At 53.3% G+C, this 20,334-nt stretch overlaps 1 protein-coding gene across 2 annotated transcripts in view; it reads left to right on the top strand.

Annotated features, from left to right (window-relative positions):
- SNX24 (sorting nexin 24) overlaps window positions 1-20,334 on the top strand; it is a 143,773-nt gene that overhangs the window by 118,442 nt on the left and 4,997 nt on the right. For both annotated transcript variants that reach the window (XM_062189261.1, XM_062189262.1), the window contains exons 4-5: window positions 18,888-18,982; window positions 20,332-20,334. The exon at window positions 20,332-20,334 is cut by the window's right edge and continues 30 nt beyond it. In XM_062189261.1, the coding sequence (XP_062045245.1) occupies window positions 18,888-18,982; window positions 20,332-20,334 (98 nt within the window). The remainder of the gene's footprint in view (window positions 1-18,887; window positions 18,983-20,331) is intronic.

Raw genomic sequence — 20,334 nt, 5'->3', positions numbered from 1 at the left:
TTATTCGGTTGATCTTTGATTGCTACACAGATCACAGGGTTTGTGGAGTGGAGGAAAAGAAGCCGCTAAGAATGAGAGCATTAACCCCAAGTGCGCCGGCGTCCCGAGCGTCTTGCGTCCTGCTCGCAGTGGGCGGGTACCTGCTGTTTAACTTAATTAGTTTCAGAGGGAATGTCAGACCAGTCCTCAGGAGTTTACTCTGCCCCAAAAACCCTCATCAGGAAATATCAGTGAGACAAAACAAGAAGAGTTATCACAGTCGGGAAGCTCAGGCTCGCTGTGCTATGTGGAGGTGTGGTTTGAGTCCAATTTGCTGTCTGACTTGGTTATTTTCTGGTTGCAAAATTGTGTTCCCGACAGATTTCTTCTAGAAATGAAAACATGGTGAGCTGCCTTAAAAAAGAAAGAAAGAAATTGAAAATTTACACTGGTTTTTAGCACGTGTTGCAGGATTTTAAAATGAAAGAGAAGTCAGGCTAATTTTCTGTGTAAGCCGAAGAAGGCTGTTTGTGCTGTTCTTACGTGGATCCTTTTTGAAGTGTAGCTTGTAATGGGTCAAAAAGCATCTTCCCGCCTTGCCTTGCCCTTTCTCCTACCCTCTACTGCCTCACTCCGTATCCATTCTGCTTCAGACATTGTGACTCGCAGAGGTGTATAAGAGCCTCAGGTGGAGGTGTCAGATAGCTGTTTAGTCCTGGGCGTCTGGAACCCAGCCAGGAAGCCTGAGCCTGGGCTATGAGTGTGCCCCTCTTTAGTGTTCAGGATTTAGAATCCACTGCAGCCAGTGCGCCGAGTTAGGGAGAGAGCTGGGAGAGAGAAGAGCACTCCAGCATAGCTTTGGAAAATCCCAGCATTTGGAAGTGCGGTGGGGAAGGGGGGACCACTGGGGAGAGTGGGAAGGTGACAGGAGACAAACTGGAGGGGCCATGGAGCAATGCAGAGAGTGTGAAAGTGGGACAGAGTGACAGAAAGAGGGGGAAGAAGAGACAGAGGTGGTTCTTCCATCTGCTGGTTCACTCCCCAAATGCCTGCAACAGCTGGTATTGGGTCAGGCCAAAGCCAGAAACCTGGATCTCCATCCTGGTCTCCAGCATGCATGGCTGGGACCCAGGTACTTGAGCCGTCATCTGCTGCATGCCTGGTGCACACTAGTGGGAAGCTGGAGCAGAAATGGAGGTGGAACTCCATCCCAGGCCTGGGGATACAGAATGCAAGATGCAGTTGTCCCATGTAGTAGCTTCACCCACTGCACCACAACACCTGCCCCCTCTTAGTGTTCATTTATTTAAACAAGGTGTTTTTTTTTTTAAAGATGTATTTATTTATTTATTTATTTGAAAAGTAGAGATACATAGAAGGAGAGAGATCTGTCCTTCCATCCTGTGTTTCACTTCCCAAATGCCACAACAGCCGGAGCTGGGCTGATCCAAAGCCAGGAGCCAGGATTTTCTTCCTGGTCTCCCATGGCAGTGCAGGGGCTCAAGCACCTGGCCCACGTTCCACTGCTTTTGGATCAGAACAGGAGCAACCAGGTCTCAAACCAGTGCCCATATGGGATGCCAGCAATGCAGGTGTAGGCTTAACCTTATTTGCCACAGCACTGACCCCAAACAAGCTTTTAAAAGAAAAACTAATAATGATGTAAGTAAAGACATATAATAAAACTTCCCCTTTCTTCACATGAGCTGTTTAAACCGTTCAGCTTCTGCATGAGGTTGTTTTTGTTAGTCTACTAATAAGGACCATACCTTCCGTTTATCAGATGTGCCAGGTGCCTTTGTATCATCCTTAAGCTTGCTCACCAGTAGTCTGTATTTGCACGGTGAGTTTGGTGTGCCAGCCCCGTGACGAGTTCACAGACACGAGTCTGCTTTCCCCAGCACTGCAGCGTCTGAGGCAGGGACTCAGAGCCGCTGCTGCCGAGGGCGGAGGTTGAAGCCCAGACACAGGACACAGCAGCCTGGGCTCCGTGAGCACACGTCCCAGAGCATGCACAGTCTCGACAGCCCCAGCCCCCTCCCTGTGGCCTCCCAGTAACACAGAGTGATGAGCTCCCCGCCCCCTGGAACCCTGCCTGCCTGGGCATCATCTCCCCGCCCCTGGAGCTTGCCAGGGTCTGTGCAGAGGAAGGTGCTGGCTGGGCAAGAAGAGGAGCAGTGAGGGTAGCCGGGTAGACCCCGCCTGGCCCAGGTGGTCCTTCTGCATGGCCAGGTGCCCACCTGGCACACTGCGCAGCTATCGGGTGCCGGGCCCTCTGCTGTGCTGGGTGGGTCCCTCCTGAATCTCCTGAGCCTCCACCCACCCCAGTGATGGGGCCCTGGCTGGGCTCCACACCCAGGGACAGCTATGGGCACAGAGGGGCAGTGAACCCAAAGATATCATCTTGAGACGTCAGAGTCACATCTTCCAGCTCCTTTTTTTCTTTAAGATTTATTTATTTATTTATTTGAAAGGCAGAGTTACAGAGAAATAAGGAGAGAGAGAGATTCTCCATCTGTTGGCTCCTCCCCAGATGGCTGCAGCGGTAGGGCTGGTCCAGGCCAAAGCGAGGAGGCTGGAACTCCGTGTAGGGCTTTCATGTGGGTGGCAGAGGCCCCAGCACTCAGGCCATCTTCCACTGCTTTCCCAGGCACATTAGCAGGGAGCTGGATCGAAAGTGGAGCAGCCGGGACTTGAACTGGCGCCCATGTGGATGCTGTCATTGCAGACAGCAGCTTAACCCACTACGCCACAACAGTGGGCCTCCAGCTTTTTTTTTTTTTTAAGATTTATTTTATTTATTTGAAAGTAAGAGTTACACAGAGAGAGGAGAGGCAAAGAGAGAGAGAGAGGTCTTCTATCTGCTGGTTCACTCCCCAATTGGCTGCAACAGCAGGAGCTGTGCCGATCCGAAGCCAAGAGCTTCCTCCGGATCTCCCACACGGGTGCAGGGGCCCAAGGACTTAGGTCATCTTCCACTGCTTTTCCAGGGCACAGCAGAGAGCTGGATCGGAAGCGGAGCAGCCGGGTCTCGAACCGGAGCCCATACAGGGTGCCGGCATTGCAGGCGGCGGCTTTACTTATTAAGCCACAGTGCTGACCCTCCACCTTCTTTTTTACAATTAAAAAAAAAAAAAATCATTTCAGGGAGTATTTCTCCCTGAAACGTAGCTGAGATCTTCAAGATAGAAAACCTCTACCTGAACGTTTAGTCATTTGAACCTGCTGGGATATTAGTCTAAGTCCTTCCCAGTGCCCTTTAATTGAAAGCTGTTAGAAGATGATAGAATCTGTGATTATGGAGACCTGTTAAGGTGGAACTGTGTCTTTCTTGCTGCAGCCAAAGCTGCGTTATACCCCGCGGCTCAGTCTGCAGTGGGCTGCACAGTGCTGGGTGAAGTGACTTAACGATGCCTCCTTCTGCAGGGATGCTGCCTGTGGTCTGAGTAAAAGCCCCAGTGTGGAGGCCGGCGCCGTGGCTCAACAGGCTAATCCTCCGCCTGCGGCACCAGCACCCCGGGTTCTAGTCCCGGTCGGGGCACCGGATTCTGTCCCGGTTGCCCCTCTTCCAGGCCAGCTCTCTGCTATGGCCCGGGAGTGCAGTGGAGGATGGCCCAAGTGCTTGGGCCCTGCACCCCATGGGAGACCAGGAGAAACTCCTGGCTCCTGGCTTCTGATCAGTGCAGTGCGCTGGCCGTGGCAGCCATTGGAGAGTGAACCAACCAACGGCAAAAGGAAGACCTTTCTCTCTGTCTGTCTCTCTCTCTATCTCTCTTCTCTCGCTGTCCACTCTGCCTGTCAAAAAAAAAAAAAAAAAAAAAAGAGAGCCCCAGTGTGGAAAGCGCCTTTCTGGATAACCAGCTTACGGTTTCCTTTGTTTAATCTCATCTCATTACCCAGATAGTTGATTTCTTGAACAACCAGTAGTGTGTGCTCTTGGCACTTCTGCATTAAGCAGGCAAGATTTTCCTGCATTGGTCCTTCTCTTACCTTTTTATACATTTAAATTTTAATTGTTTATTCAAGATACAGAGGGCAGACAGAGATTGCCTTTTGGCTGGTTCTTCCTTCAAATGCCCACAGCAACTGGGGCTGGGCCCGGGCTGAAGACAGGAACCAAGAACGCAGTCCAGGTCTCCCACGTGGATGGCAGGCACCCAGCTACTTGGGCTGTCGCCTGCAGCCTCCCCAGCTCTGCACTGGCAGGAAATCATGCTCAGGAGCCAGAGCTGGAATGAGACCCAGGCTCTCCAGTTGGCGTGCAGGTATCTTAACTGCCAGGCCAAACACCCGCCCCTTTACTTCATCTTTTAGACAGTGCGTTGTATGTGTGAATCTAGTGGCTTTTTCATTTTTTATATACTATTCTATTTATTGTGAATGCTTTTTTAAAATATTTATTTTATTTATGTGAAAGAGTTGTAGAGAGAGGTAGAGAGAGAGATGTCTTTTTTTTTTTTTTTTTGGACGGGCAGAGTTAGAGAGAAAGATCTTCTTTCCGTTGGTTCACCCCCAAATGGCTGCTACAGCCTGCGCACTTTGCCAATCTGAAGCCAGGAGCCAGGTGCTTCTCCTGGTCTCCCATGCGGGTGCAGGGCCCAAGCACTTGGGCCATCCTCCACTGCACTCCCGGGCCACAGCAGAGAGCTGGACTGGAAGAGGAGCAACCGGGACAGAATCTGGTGCCCCAACCGGGACTAGAACCCAGTGTACCAGCGCCACAGGCAGACAATTAGCCTAGTGAGCTGTGGCGCTGGCCGTGAGAGGTCTTTCATCCACTGGTTCACTCCCCAGATGGCCACAACGGCCAGAGCTGCGCCAAACTGGAGACAGGAGCCTCCTTTGGGTCTCCCACGTGGGTGTACGGGCCCAAGGACTTGGACCATCTTCCACTGCTTTCCCAGACCATAGCAGAGAGCTGGATAGGAAATGGAGCAGCCAGGACAAGAACTGGTGCCCGTGTGGGATGCTGGCACTTCAGGTGGCGGCTTTACCCGCTACGCCGCAGCACTGGCCCCACGGCCGTCTACCTTAAGAAAACTTTCTGGCCGGCACCGTGGCTCAGTTGGTTAATCCTCCACCTGCAGTGCCAGCACCCCAGGTTCTAGTCCTGGTTGGGGCACCAGATTCTGTCCCGGTTGCTCCTCTTCCAGGCCAGCTCTCTGCTATGGCCCGGGAGTGCAGTGGAGGATGGCCCAAGTGCTTGGGTCCCTGCACCCACATGGGAGACCGGGAGGAAGTACTCGGCTCCTGGCTTCGGATCGGCGCAGCCATTAGGGGAGTGAACCAATGGAAGGAAGACCTTTCTCTCTGTCTCTCTCTGTCTCTCACTGTCTAACTCTGCCTGGCAAAAACAAACAAACTTTCTGACCCTTCCCTTCCCTTCCAGTAATTTTGCTCTCGTCTTGCTGGCCAGATCTGTGTCACAGTTCTAGGGAGCCAAGGAAATGGTGTGGGGGGAGGGGACAGTTATCCATTGTCTTATTTTCCTTTTTTTTTTTTTTTTTTTTTACACAGGGACACTTTTCAAAAACATTTTTATTTACTGGAAAGGCAGGGTTAGAGAGACAGGGAGAGATAAATTTAGAGAGATAGCTTCTATCTGCTGGTTTGCTCACCAAATGACCGCAATGCCTGGGCTTGGCCAAGTCGATGCCAGGTGCTTGGAACTCCCTTGGGACCTCCTACACGGGTGGCAGGGGCCCAAGCACGTGTGCCGTCTTTTGCTGCTTTCTCAGGTGCTTTAGCAGGGATCTGGAACTGCAAGTGGAGCAGCTGGGATTTGAACTGACGCTTATATGGGATGCCAGCATCATTGCAGGCAGTGGCTTAATCGGCTGCACCACCATGCTGGCTCCTGCATTGGATTTGGTTGTTGTTTGCAGTCTTAGCTTGGCAGCTTGCCACACATACTCCGACAGCATCAGTGCTCCATTAGTAAGGGAGAAAGAAGAACAGATCCCAGGTAGAGGCCTGGCAGCATGAGCCCCGGCTCCCAGTAACAGACGCAGGCGGGAACCTGGGTGTTTTGTTTAAGCAGGGAGCAGCTTTCCACGCCGCTGTGTCTTCCTCCTTCCCAGAGGGCACCCAGGGGCCCAGCAGCAAGAGGCCGGCTCATTCTGCACAGCCACCAGGAGCAGCCTGGGTGCGGGTCCCTGGGCCGTGGGAGGGCTCGTTGTGGCGTTCAGTGTGGCAGAATGGCTAGAGGAGACAGGTGCCAGCTGGACTCAGCGTGCGGTCCCTACAGCCCAGGACAGGGCGCTCCCTGCTGTTTGCCCTTGGGGCTCCTGTTCTCCCAGCTGCTTGTCTTACGTGAGCAAGCTGGGGGCACTGCGGTTTTTGTTGCTGTCCACAGGCCAAGCAGCTCTTCCTTCTGCCTTTTCTTTCTCTTGCTTGGCTTTTGCTTTAGAACAGTGGGCGACTTTTCACTCTGTGTGTGCTTGCTCCAAGGACGTGATCCACGCTGTTGCCTCCTCTTCCCTCTGAGTGCTGTGTCCCATGAGCTCTGCTTGCCGGGGGTCCCTGCGTGTGTGGGAAGCTTTAGTTGAATAACTTCAGCATTTATCAGTGGAAAAACGATACTCGGTGTCTCAGGTCTTTGTTCAGAAGAAACGCGGAACAGGTGTTTGGGGCAGTGGTTGAGGTGCCCGTGTCCCTGTGGGAGCTCCTGGTTCCAGTCCCTGCTGTGCTCAGGGATCCAGCTTCCTGCCCACGCCCACCCAGGGGGGCAGCCGTGATGGCTGAAGCATTTGGGTTCCTGCCACCCATGTGAGAGACCTGGATTGAGTTCCAGGGATTTGGAGGCATGACAGCAGATAAGAGTTCTATATTACTTTCTCCCTCCTCCTCCTCCTCTCCCCGCCTCCTCCCCCTATGCCTTTCAAATAATGAAAAAATAGGAAAATGAGGTCAGCCAGTGCACCGGGTACCTGGAAAGTCCAGTGCGTCTAAGCCACGCCACCCGAAGCCCAGCGGCCCCGCTCAGAGCTGGCACGGAGCATAAGGAAAGGGAAAGCCGGGGACCAGAGGAGGCGGCTGGGGGACTGTTCCCTGGACTTGCCAGAGCCACTTGTTTCCAGGCCCTTTAGAGACATCAATTCATCAACAGGCGTAGCTATGCTGATTATAAATCTTGGATTAAAAAAGTCTCCGCAGGGCCAGCGCTGTGGCTCACTTGTTTAATCCTCCGCCTGCGGTGCCGGCATCCCTGTGGGCACTGGGTTCTAGTCCCGGTTGCTCCTCTTCCAGTCCAGCTCACTGCTGTGGCCCAGGAGGGCAGTGGAGGATGGCCCAGGTCCTTGGGCCCTGCACCCACATGGGAGACCAGGAGGAAGCACCTGGCTCCTGGCTTAGGATCGGCGCAGCACCAGCCATGGTGGCCATTTGGGGAGTGAACCAATGGAAAGAAGACCTTGTCTCTGTCTCCCTCTCACTGTCTATAACTCTACCTGCCAAAAAAAAAAAAAAAAAAAAAAAGCCTCCGCAGGCTGCTCCCGGCAGCATCTCACAGCTTCCGTGACCGTGTTCTGTTTGTGTTTCAATTAGGCCTCACTCCCTTATTGGAGCCCCTGGGTCTGTCTGGGTTTGCTTTGCAGGGCCCTGCTTCATCCTCAGGCCATGGTCTCAGCATTGCTTATGGGGGTGCAGGGGGGCGTGGCTGGTTTATACTTGCTTTTAGAATTTGTTCTTTTTCTGTTAAAACATCACAAAAATGACTCATTAATTGTGGTGTTACCTGTAGTGTGTAATAGAGGTACAATTTTTTTATTACGCATACCAGTAATTTAAATGAATGACACGTGTATAATATGTGACTTTATAGCAGTTTTATCAGTCATTTGGTGAAGGATTTGGTGGAAAGAATTGGGCTGGTCAGAAGTTGTCCAGCAGCTTTGGAATGCTAAGAGACCATATCTTCTTGTTTTTACTTTTGTTTTCATTTTCTCCTGAGACAGGTTTATGTAACCATCTTTCTACTTCTAGAAGTCTTCATATACTTAAAAGAATTAGTTGAGATATTAAGATGCATTTAATATCCAAGGAAAAATCAGGAATGTATTTTTTAAAGATTTATTTATTTATTTATTTGAAAGGCGGAGTTGCAGAGAGGCAGAAGCGGAGATACAAAGGTCTCCATCCACTGGTTCACTCCCCAGATGGTCACAACTACCGGAGCTGCGCCAGTCCAGAGCCAGGAGCTTCTTCCAGGTCTCCCATGCAGGTGCAGGGGCCCAAGCACTTGGGCCCATCTTCCATGGCTTTCCCAGGCCACAGCAGAGAGCTGGATCAGAAGTGAAGCAGCTGGGACTCGAACCAGCTCCCATATGGGATGCGGACACTGCAGGCGCCAGCTTTGCCTGCTACGCCACAGCACTGGCACCAGGAATGTATTTTAAGAGTTCCAGTTTCAGGGGCTCCCTTAAATCTGTGGATTGCGTCCAATTTTTAGCTACAGTAGAGAACTCAGTTTGGGGAAGATAAAAGAGTCTGAAGCAATTCAGTGAGAAAAGGACTCGGTGTGGAGTGAAGGAAGGTACCAGGGACTTGCAGGGACAGAATCCGAGCCATAGGTGGGCCACAGCCTGTGTCCCAGGCTGAGAAACGCCGCACACGCGACCTAAGCTCCGAGGCACAGGCCTGCAACCCAGGGTGTGCTAACCATGCCAGCTCCCAGCGTGGTGAGAAGGAAGCCAGACCCAGAGCCTGGCACACAGTAAGCATTCAGAACAGGCCGCCGTGGTTGCACGTGAACGTCACCGTATCGAGCAGGCTGAAATGACGGAAAGTTAATGAGCTCTAACCTACTGTTAATCATCACATCAGATAAAATGATTCTTCTATCTCACAAGAGAAGATAGCTCAGCAGGCTGGGGGTCGCTGGGGGGAAGCTCCCCGAGGGAGCTCACACCTGCACTGAGACTCGCAGGGTGAGGTAGGGTCCCTCGGAGACAGGAGCACGGGAGCGGGGGCGGGCGATTCCAGAGCCAGTGCTGGCCGCTCGCCGCTCGCCGCTCACCGCTCACTGCTCACCGCAGAGGGTGGGCCCGTTGGGCTGTCTGGGGCTGCTGTCTGCACAGGTCGGGGCCTGCTCACTGTTGCAGACTCCTTACAGCACTGCGTTCAGAAACACACGGTGCTGGCCTCCTCCTTACCCATTAAAAAAAAAATCTGAGCACGACACTTAGATACGGTATGTGCTTGGTAAAGATCGTATGCAGGTGTTCCCATAAGTCCATTCCAGTGTTCATGGGAAGCGGTATTAAAAAGTATTTATTTTAGGGGCCAGCGCTGTGGCACAGCAGGTTACCATCCTGGCCTGAAGCACCGGCATCCCATATGGATGCCGGTTCGAGTCCCGGCTGCTCCACTTCCGATCCAGCTCTCTGCTGTGGCCTGGGAAAGCAGTGGAAGATGGCCCAAGTGCTTGGGCCCCTGTACCCACGTGGGAGACCCAGAGGAAGCTCCTGGCTACTGACTTTAGATTGGCGCAGCTCCAGCTGTTGCAGCCATCTGGGGAGTGAACCAGCCAATGGAAGACCTCTGTCTCTGTCTCTACCTCTCTCTCTGTAACTCTGTCTTTCAAATAAATAAAATAAATATTTTTTTTTTAAAAAAAAGATATTTATTTTGGTGATAAAATCAAGATTGCACATGTGAGGTCTTCAAAAGTTCATGGAAATGTACACCTGAAAAAAACTACCTGCAAATTGTTTTGGTGCCAAAATAAAAAACTTTATTTATTTATTCGTTTCAGGGACACAGAGAGAGGCAGAGAGGAAGGTTGGGAGGAAAAGAGAGAGCTCTCCCCATCCTCTGTTTCTCTCCCTAAATGCACGCTGCAGCCCCAGGCCACGGGCTACACATGGGAGCCGGGAACTCAGCCCAGCTCTCTCATATGGGGGACAGGAACTCTGTAACTTGAGCCATCACCCCTGCCTCCCAGGGCCTGCAGTCGCAGGCAGCTGACTCAGTTGCACAGGGTGGAACCTGACACAGGCATCAGAGAAGAGATGTGGGTATGTTAACCACGCAGCAACAGACCTGCCCCAAAACTATCTTTTAATTCCATTTTGGCAGGAACTTTTTTAGTTACCCTTATATATTAGTCATTAGGAAAGATGAATTTGTTTCTTAATTAGAAACAGAGAGCAGAAGTTCCACTGTTTTTGTTCTGAATTGCGGTGAATGATCCTGTAAACCCTCCATATGTTTGTTTATTTATTTGAAAGAGTTATAGAGAGAGGTGGAGATAGAGAGAGAGGTCTTCCATCTGCTGGTTTACTCCCCAGATGGCCGGAGCTGCACAGATCCAAAGCCAGGAGCTTCCTCTGGGTCTCCCTCGTAGGTGCAGGGGCCCTAGGACTTGGGCCATCCTCCACTGCTTTCCTGGGCCATAGCAGAGAGCTAGATCAGAAGAGGAGCAGCCGGGTCTCGATCCAGCACCCATAGGGGATGCTGGCACTGCAGGCCAGGGCGTTCACCCGCTGAGCCACAGCCGGCCCCAACCCTAATATGTGTGTGACGCGGTTTGGAGACTCTGGTCTGTGAAAGCACAGACTGAGCTTGGACAGATTTTCCTGATGCCTCCTGTCTATGCTTCCTGAGAGTTAAGAATTCGCACTTTCCACATCTACATGCTCTCAGAAGCCCCGATCCAGTAAATCATTGGCTCCAGACTGTATTCTTAGGACCGCAGTCAGGAACCTGCACAGCACTCGGGAGGACAAAGCTGGCCCCCGGGCTGGAGCCCTGCTGGGGACGAGCTCATGAGCCAGAAGCAGAAACACAGAAGAAAACTCACGTTCCCTGCGCGCTGATCTGCACTCTCGCGCCTCCCTCGGCACAGGGGAAGCCCCAGCATAGCAGCAGGACCCTGTTCTCGTTTTATTTTGCTTTGCTTTTGGGATAAATGGTGTTTTAATGCAGTCCCTTTAAAAAGAAGAGCTGACTGCATCCAGAGTGAACAGAGCTGTGTCAGTGCGGCCTCTGCAGCGGCCCTCCTCGGCCATCACCACGGTCACGGCCTGCAGACCTCCAGGACGTCTGGCTCAAGCCTCGGGTTCTCTGCCGCTCTTACAGGGAGTCTCTCTCTGCTCACCTGGCTCCCGCCTCCTGCACCCATTAGAATCCTGGGGACAAATGACCCCAGACTTCCCCCACTTCCATTCCGAAAGCTCAGCCTAAACCAATCTCGCTTTCCCAAAAACAGTATTTGAGTATATCAGTCCAGGAGCACCTACCTGCTCTTGGGTAAAGACACAGGAACCCTGTCGCCCTCACACCAGGGGACCTTGAGCCGTGCCCACACACAACCTGCCTCAGGGCACTGCCGTCCCCTCCCCGGCTTCTGTTAGGGAAACGGCTCGCAGGGTAAAGGCCTGGGTGGGCGAGCTTAGCCCACCCAAGCCGCCAAAACATGCTGTGGAGAGCCAAGACCATGTTTTACGGAATCCCAAGGCTTCTGGGTAGTGCGCTCTCGGCAAGCAGATCTTGCTGAGCCCTGGAGACCACCAGCTGTGGACCAACAACACCTGCAGGAGCCAAGCCGACCCCAGCCGGGACCATGTTTTCTGCCTAACCATTGTGTCCCCGCACCTTATTGAAGCTAGGCAGGCGCTCAGCACAGGTCTCTGTGTAAACAGTGTCGTCGTTGGGCGGGGTCCTGTGGTTGGTTTGATCCTCTTCGCCACGGTCAGAAGCGCAGTTCCCTTTCTGAATGTTCTCGGGCCGCGCACATCGTTTCCTTGTGCGTTCCGTTCCGTGCGGGTCGTCACACTGCCTGCGCTGTGCAGCCCCGGCGGACCGCGCCGGTTGCATGAAGAGCACGGTTCTTGCCACGGCCCAGTCACAGTGTTGCTGTGACTTGCAGAATGAAGGCCGCTGGTGTAGCGGGTTCTTCCAAAGCGCGTCTGAGTTTTGTGGCCAAGATGCCCAGGGTGTCCGGGGCTCTCCGCGGGGGAGCTTTTTGCTGCGTGCGCCTTTGCTAGCCTTCCTGTGGCTCGTTTTGTGAGATAGTAACCAGGTGCGGGAAAGTGGGTCGTGCTAGCCTTCCTGTGGCTCGTTTTGTGAGATGGTAACCAGGTGCGGGAAAGTGGGTCGGGAGAAAGCCGAGGACAGCACAGACTCCGCAAGCTGGTAGCTGTAGGTCCCAGCGGACGGTGACACCGCAGCCCACTTAGTGCGGCGAGAAAGCATTGATTTTTCTCCCCACACCCTCTCAGCGGCACCCCCGAAGTAGGCATGGCGTGCAGCCTACTGTTGTGATGACCTCTGCCACCCCCTCCGCTGGCCGCTCCAGTCCAAGGAAGGGGAAAGGCCCCAGGGTCGCTCCTGCAAACCCCCTCACGTGGCTCAGCCCCCTCCCCCCAGCCCCGCACTTCATAACCATGGGAAGCGGTGAGGGTGTCGCGTTCGGAAAAGGGAACCAAAGGGTCCAATCAGTAGAAGCAGCACGGCTTGCTTGGGGCGGTGATCCTGGAAGGTTAGCAAAGTGGGCTCCTCCAAGTTTCCAGCACGGGGCTCCCTTGCCGCTCTAATTGGCTGCCAGGGAGGCTCGGGCCTCACTAGAATGCCAGCGTTCGATTTCCGCGTGTCCTCGGTGGAGACGTGTCACCGTGCATGTGAGCCTCAGTGACAATTTTCTAAAATGGAAACTCGTGGGAAATCATTACGGCGTTTACACGTCTCCCTTGTCGGGCGCGCTGTCCTGTGATATTTTACCCGTGTTTTCCACGGCGTGATGGCGTCTTGCGAAGGTTAAGGCAGAACAAGTCCCTCTGTAATGTTGTGACTGCATTCTCCTGGCCGAAGAAGAAGCCCTAACTGACAATTAAGTATCTGGGATGTCACGGCGAGAACATGTGCGAGTCGTCAATGGCATCCTTGGGGAAGGTGGTTTTATGAAGCTGATAAGGGAGAAAAATCGGGATTTTTGTGATTTGTGTTACATGATGATAATTGCACCTTTTCAATAAAAAAGACATTTCTCCTGAAGTAAACACTGAGCTTGCAGGGGGCTGCTGGCTGTTGTTTTTCTGCCTCATTCAGGCGGTGTATTGTGAACGTCGTCTTAGAGAGGATGAGATTTTTCTCCTTTCCCCTTCCAGAGCGACGTTTCAGGAGGAGTATCTGGTCTGTTTCAGGAGTCCTCTGTGCTCCGAGAGGGACTCGCATTGTCCCTCTCAGAATGACGTCTTTCCTGCTCACCGAGTTCTCTGGTTGTCCTTTGTGGAGTGTGTCAGAGACGAATGCGGTGACCCCAGCGTCGGTCACGTGCTCGCGCCTTGGTCACCGGGCTGGGGCTAAACCTCATCGCCTGGGTGCGTCCAGTGCCCAGTCGAGTGTCGGCCCACATGTGTTGCAGGCGGCAGACTGGTTGGGGGCTTCGGCTTCCTTCGGCAAGTGTTCCTGCAGCACCTCCAGTCTACCCGGACACCGGGGGCCCAGCGGCTGTCTGCGCCATCTCTTCCCGTAGCTGTGTGGCTAGGCATGGACCCCTCTCTGCTGCCTTTGACGGCACCTTGCTCTTGTACCTGCAACTCTGACAGTGCTGGGTGACCCGTGACCACGCTCCTCTACCCAGGGGCCGGTTCTCATGCTGGTCATGGTCACTCTGGTCCTTCGCTGCCGCCTCCGCACTGTTGGATGACCTCTGGCTGGGGAGATGGGATTTTTAGCCCGTCTCTTGGGTCACCTCCAGCTCTCCTCAGGGGCTGGCTGACTTGTCCTGGGACAGGCAGGTGCCCGTTTGACACCTACGGGAGCAGCAGCTCCGTCTCAACTGCTGCACCCCTGGCGGCTACCTGCAAACAGCTCCTCGGTGTCTTGCTTTGCTCTTCTCTGTTGCAACGTTTCGCCCGGTGCTTACCCCTGTAGAACTCAACAGGATCCATTTCCAGCTTTTTCTCCAGCTTGCCACGTTCATCTTAATTTCTGATGTGTCTTGCACAACTTCGTTGCTGGGCCATGCACGCCAGCCTGTACCCGGGAATGGGACGAGCAGCATCACAGCTCCACCCCCAGTCACTGGGTGACAGGGAGGCTGGTCCTGGGCCCGGGGCCGCTCACTGGGCAGCAGTTCAGAATGCGTGGCAGACCCAGCACTAGGAATCACGCTTTCCCAGCATCAGGAAGCCTGAGACACGGAGGCCGTGCCTGTGCGCTACTTCCAGGAACTGGGGCTGCGGTGGATTCCAACAGGAGCCCCACTGCGAGACGGGGGTCTTCAGCCTCGGCAGTAGTGAGTTCTCGTAGCCTGTGGCGCACACTCTAGCAGGATGCCCGCCGGCAGAGACGTGGGAAGCTGCCACAGGAAGCCTGACGCGCACGGACCAGACTCCCGGCCACATGAGAAGGGCGCTCAGAGATAGGACTGCCACACAGAGCCAGAGCACGTGTCATTGGCTGGACAGTCAGGCGCGTTGTTAATGCTCTGCCACTCAAAGTGCAGCTGTCATGTGTGAACATACATGTATATGTGTGTATGTGTGCCCGTGTTTGTGTACATGTGTGTGTGCATGTGTGTGTTTACAGATGTGTGTGTATATGTTTCATACATGTGTATGTGTAGGTGTGTGTATGTGTTTCATGCATTTGTATGTGTAGATGTGTGTGCATGTATGTATGTGTTTCATGCATGAGTATGTGTGTGTGTGTGTTTCATGCATTTGTATGTGTAGGTGTGTGTGCATGTATGTATGTGTTTCATGCATGAGTATGTGTAGGTATGTGTGTGTGTGTGTTTCAGGAAGCGAGGTACTCAGCTTTCATCTGCATGTCCAAAGGGTCCGTGAATCCTGGGGCTAAGGAAGCTGTGTTCACTGCATAGACAATAATCCAAACTTGCAAATGCGTGAGCTGGTGCAACACTCAGAGAGGACCGAGTGCCGCGTGTGTACCAGAGACTCCTGGAGATGGCTCACTGGATCCTCAGCACAGAGGACAAGTTAGAACCCAGGTCTTGCTGTGAAACCCACAAGCCTCCTGCACCTCACTGGCCCTCCGAGGCATGAAATAACTCCCCGCCAAGGAGTCATCAGAAATGAGGATAAGCATGCTAAAGCAATGGGGCGATATGGGTTGCAATGAAAAAAAAAGTTACTTGTAAAAATTAAGGCCAGGCTAGGACGGCCAGGCTAGGACTGCCAGTCCACGGGCCGAGCCAGGGTGCAGCTGCACTGAAGGGTCAGTCCCGTGAGCAAAGCTTTGTAGGAGCTGAAGACCACGTGCGTGGAACAGCGAAGCCCCCTCCCCCATGCACACACACCTGATGTGCAGCCTCTGCTGTGTGAGACCCTGCGTTTGTGAGCCCAGAGCCTGGGCTGACATCACTCGATTCCTCCTCCACGTCTCTGCTGGTGCGTGGCACCCCTCGCGGCTGGGACTTCCGCGTCCACGCCTTTCCCACCAGCTTTTTCTCCTCGGAGCTGACGGCGTCTCCTTCCCGGGTCACCAAGCGCTCAGCCAATCCCTCACCGCTACCCTCTTTATAACCCTAAGTCCTGGGCGTGTGCTGTATGGCGTTGTTTTATGGGAAGTACTTCTTGAGACTATCTCGTGAGCACTTAACAGAATAAATACTCGCAGGTTTGTGGAGTTCTCCCTGCGCCTCTCCACCTGGCGGCCTCATGCAGGACCTCGCGGTCATCGGTCTGGAGCCCCGTGCGGGGAGGCTGCGCGGGATTAATCCCATCCGGTGCTGCAGTGTCAACAGCTTTGGCCTGTCTGTCGTCATTAATGATCACGCTATGGATGTGGCCAGTGCATTGTAAGCCGATCTGTCAAGGCAAATAAACAATTCACCTTGTTAAAATTCCCTAAATCTTGCATTAATAAAACCAAAGTAACCCCCGGAACACTCAAGAGATGTCTCCCTCCATAGCGCCGTGATGGATGGCGTGTCTGCGGGTCCTGGAAATTAAGTAGTTCAGGTCATTAAAAGTGTCCCACACTTGTTATTGATTTAATTTATTTTAAAAAGGTGGGGGTGGAGATAAGAACAGTGTTCCCTCCCCCATTTTTTTTTTTTTAAGTCTGAATGCTACCGCTTGTACAGATCGTTAAACCTGTTCTGGGCAGACAGCCTGGCGCGTGCCACGCTGGGCCTAAATGGTGCTGCAGCCACTTCCACCCACATGGATTCCCGGAAACAGTGTAACCATCGCTGCCCCTTAGCAGGTGGCAAAAATCCCCGGGCGTTGCATATGTGTGAAGGTTCCTAGAACTTGCGAGTTTGGGGCAGTGAAATAAAGACCTCTGGGCACCCCCACAGTTCCCTTGGGTAGGTAGAAACTTAGATGAAGGCCTCAGGATTTGAAGGCAGTCAGCTAGAAGTCATGCTGTGGGCGGAGGCTTTTCCTCCGTCTTTGTTTTCTGGAGTTACCATTTTTCCGGTTTTGCAATCCCAGCGCAGGCGCGTGTGTCGGTGCAGCTGTGGCTGTGGACATGGGTGGATGAGTGGTGGAAGGTCCGAGTGGGACAGTGATTGGGTTCCGTGTCGCTTCTGAAAGCCAAGCTCAGGCCACTGCGCTGTGTGTCTGTGGGTTGGTCACAGTCTCCTCTGCCAGGCCACGTGGTGCTCCCCACCGTATCCCGATGCCTCACAAAGGAGATGCCATTCTTGTTCTTATCCCTGTAATCCCTTAGGCCTTGCTGGCTACAGTGGCGGTCACAGCCCCGGACACAGCTGGCCATGGTGACGGCCTCTGCCCAGGGACTGAACAGCCGGAGAGCCGAGTGCCGGTGTAGGACAGGGCACCCTGCCGGTACCCAGCGACAGTGCTGTTCCCTCACCCATTCGTGTGTCCTGGGCTGCGTAATGGTTTTCAGACTCTGGGGAAAAGCAGGGCAACTCATTGTGTAAGTTAAGCTCACTCAAAACGTGCCCCCGAATGCCACATACAGAAGACGCACACGGTTTCACCTCGCTCTCGCCGTTTGTTCCGGGTCTGGGGCACCAGCTTGCACAGCTGTTCCTGATCAGCTGTGTGGATATTGCACCAGCAGTTCTGGTGATAAGGGCTTTACGTATTTATTTATTTTTTTACTTTTTGTTGTTTATTAGAAAGGCGGAGAGAGATGCTAGGATAGACAGGTTCATCCGCCCTCAGATGCCCGCGATGGCTCAGGCTGAAGCTAGCAGCTCAAGCAGGTCTGGAACGTGAGTGGCAGGGACCCAGCCGCTGGAGCCGTCATCTGCTGCTTCCAGGGCGCACGTTAGCAGGGAGCTGGAATGGGGAGTTGAGGCGGAATTCTACTACGGGATTTGGGCCTCCTGAGCAGCGTTGTAACCGCTGCACCACACAGCCGCCCCTCTCGCTGGGCTTTGAACAGCAAAGTTCCCCATGTTAACTTATTTAAAAATGACCCTTATGAATGCTTAGATTGATTTCAGAGGTCGCTGTGCAGGCTTTGACGCTCTTACCCCCCAGTCTTTGGGAAGAGGGGAGAAGGAAGGTGGTGGTGTACACCGGCTCACATGCCCTGGCAGCCTCCTTTACAGAGACAGGGGTCAGAATTTGGCCTCCTGGTTAAGATGCCTGCGTCCCTGCCTACAGTCCCAGCCTCTGGCTCCAGCTCCCCACTGGTGTAGACCCCGGGAGGCAGTGGTGCTGGCTCCATGTGGGAGACCTGGATTGAATTCCCGATCGCCAGCTTTGGCCCCGCCTGGTTCCAGCCACCGTTGGCATTTGGAGTGAAACACCGAAGGGGAGCTCCGTGTGTGGCTGTCTGTCCCTCTTTCTCCGCTTCTGACCTTCTCCATCTCAAATAGGTAAAATTTTCATACTTAGGGGCCGGTGTCGTGGGGCAGTGGGTTAAGCCACCTCTTGGAATGCCAGCATCTCATCAGATCATGCTGCCTTCCCGGGTGATGTCCTGGCTGCCCTGCTTCTGCTCCAGCTCCCTGCTCACGCGCCTGGGCAAGCAGCAGGTCACAGCCCACGCACTTGGGCCCCTGCACCCACGTGACAAACTAGATGGCGTTCTGGGCTCCTGTCTCCAGCCTGGCCCAGCCCTGGCGGTGGTAGGCCTTTGAGGGACGAACCCATAGATGGAAGATTTCTCTCTATCTCAGTTTCTCTTTCTCTCTCTCTTGCCTTTCAAGTGCAATGAAAGTAAATAAAATTCTAAGAGATTTTTAAAATGAAAGAACTCCGTAGATTTTTGTGTATACGGATTTACACTTAGCAATAGAGTTGCCGTGAACACTTTGAGACAGTTCAGGTGACAGTGAATGTCAGTCGATTCTAATGTCGAGACAGGTTATAGCTGAAGGTTTTCACTCAAGTTACCAGGTAGGAGAGCCATTTATAACATATAAATTTATAATATGTGTTTTGAGTTCCTGAGAAATGGGCTTAAAGATAGGTTTATTTTGGTGTGAAAAGGTTTGAAATTCATACACACAGGAAGCCTTCAAAAAGTTCATGAAAATGGCTATTATCTAAAAAAAAAAAAAAATAAAGATTTCAATTTTTTTTGTACCAGCGTGAGATCATCTTGGAGTTTGATTTTCTGTGAACCACTGGCAGCACCCTTGCGTGTGTTCCGGAGTGAGTCTGTCAGCCAGTAGGAAGGAGGGACTTAGGTCTGGGCGGTACCCTGGGTGTTCACCAGTGCAGAAAACTTGCTCCGGATTAGAGTCTTTGAGGAGACGGGGCCCGCATCCACCTGCCTGCCCCACCCTCCCATCTCCTGGTCAGCATCTGAAGAACCGTGTGGGCTCTGTCCCTGGGGCTGAGAGAAAGGACAGAGAGAGAGCAGCTCGTCCGACGCCCCGGATTCCGGGGACCACACCTCATTGCTGCTGCGAACGTTGATGGACGGTTTTGACTTTTTGAAATAGTTTCTTTGATTGATTGCTTAGCCGACTTTGTCTCGGTCTCTGATTCCCTTTTCTGCTTCCGCAGGCTGTCATTTTAGAAAATGAAGAGCTTCCCAAACTGCTTCTGGATTTCCTGAACGTGCGACACTTGCCCTCTCTCCCAAAGGCAGAAAGCTGTGGGTAAGACCTGCGGTTTCCAGGGTGGACATTATTTTAAGTTACTCTTGGGGAGTCCAAACAGATATCCCAGAATGGTGCCCTAGAGAGGCAGCCTGGCCACGCCCCAGCCTTTTGTCTTGGCACAGCCCTTTCTCGCCCCCTGTTTGTAGCCCAAGGAATTCCCCCAAATCCCTCATCCCCCATCTCATGGCCCGGGGGCCAAGCCTCAGTAACTTATGACTAAGCTTTGACCTTTGAAACAGTGCGAGGGGTACAGCGTGATGTCACCTGGCCTGAGGTACTCAGACAGGGGAATACTTTATCTGCGACTTAAGCAGAGTCCGTATCCGCTGGGCACCTGTACCTGCCCACAGTGTTGTTAAGCTGCAAATGACCTTAGAGATGATTCAGTGCAGCTCCCTCCCAATGCGAGCCCTCTCCCTGCACGCCCCTGCTGCCTCTCCTTCAACTTCCAACAGCAGCAGGGACCCTGATCCCTGGCTACTAGGGAACCAGGACTCTGTTTTTTTGCAAACTACTTGTTAGCAGGAAGCTGTATCAGAAGCAGAGCAGCCTGGACACAAAACGGTGCTCTGATAGGAGGTGCAAGCATCACCAGCAGCGGCTTAACCCGCTGCACTACGACGCCGGGGTTTTGCTCTCCCTGTCTCCTGGGCAAGCTGCCCCAAAGAGGTGACTCTGAAGCCAGCCAGCAGTCCGGCCATGAGCACGTGGCAGCCAGCAGCCAGCAACATCCCTGGCAGAGTAAATCCATGTCAGAGGACAGAGTCCTGTGAAGCTCTGTAAATCCCCCAGGGAGAGGGTGTAAACCGTGTTCTCACTGCTCCCGCGGAGCTGTACCTGCAGGAGCCACACTCAGGATGGACCGCCAGGCCACCTGCCCAGTGCTGTTGCTCCCGCCTCCTGCTCCCAGAGCCCTGCCTGCGCCTCTCTCGGCGCCTCCTGGCTCTGTGTACCTGCGGCCACCTGCCACTCGCCCCAGAGCCGGTACCACACACAGCACTTCCCAAAGGAGCCATGCTGGCCCTGTGCTCTGTGTGTGGACCGGGAGGCTAGCTTCCTGTGTGCTTGGAAGAAAAAACAAGCAGTGACATTGAGTGCAGTCTCCTGTCCATTATACAAGCCCCAAAGTAGCAGTAAAGCCTTAGGATATTTCAGAGGTCCCAGAATCCGAGAATATTCGTCTTCAGATGCCACAGGATGAGGCCCCAGCCCTGCTGTGACTCTGGAAATCAGCAGCTCTTCGTGTTGTTTGCATGGTTCCCGCTTGAATGTCCCCAGAATGCCGCTGGTTTCCCTTTGTTGGTTGTAAAGGGTTCATTCCGTCTTCTCTGCTCTTACAATTCCAGATC

The sequence above is a fragment of the Lepus europaeus genome, chromosome 4 (genome assembly GCF_033115175.1).
Source record: "Lepus europaeus isolate LE1 chromosome 4, mLepTim1.pri, whole genome shotgun sequence".
Taxonomy (NCBI): domain Eukaryota; kingdom Metazoa; phylum Chordata; class Mammalia; order Lagomorpha; family Leporidae; genus Lepus; species Lepus europaeus.
This window is presented reverse-complemented; position numbering and strand designations above follow the sequence as displayed.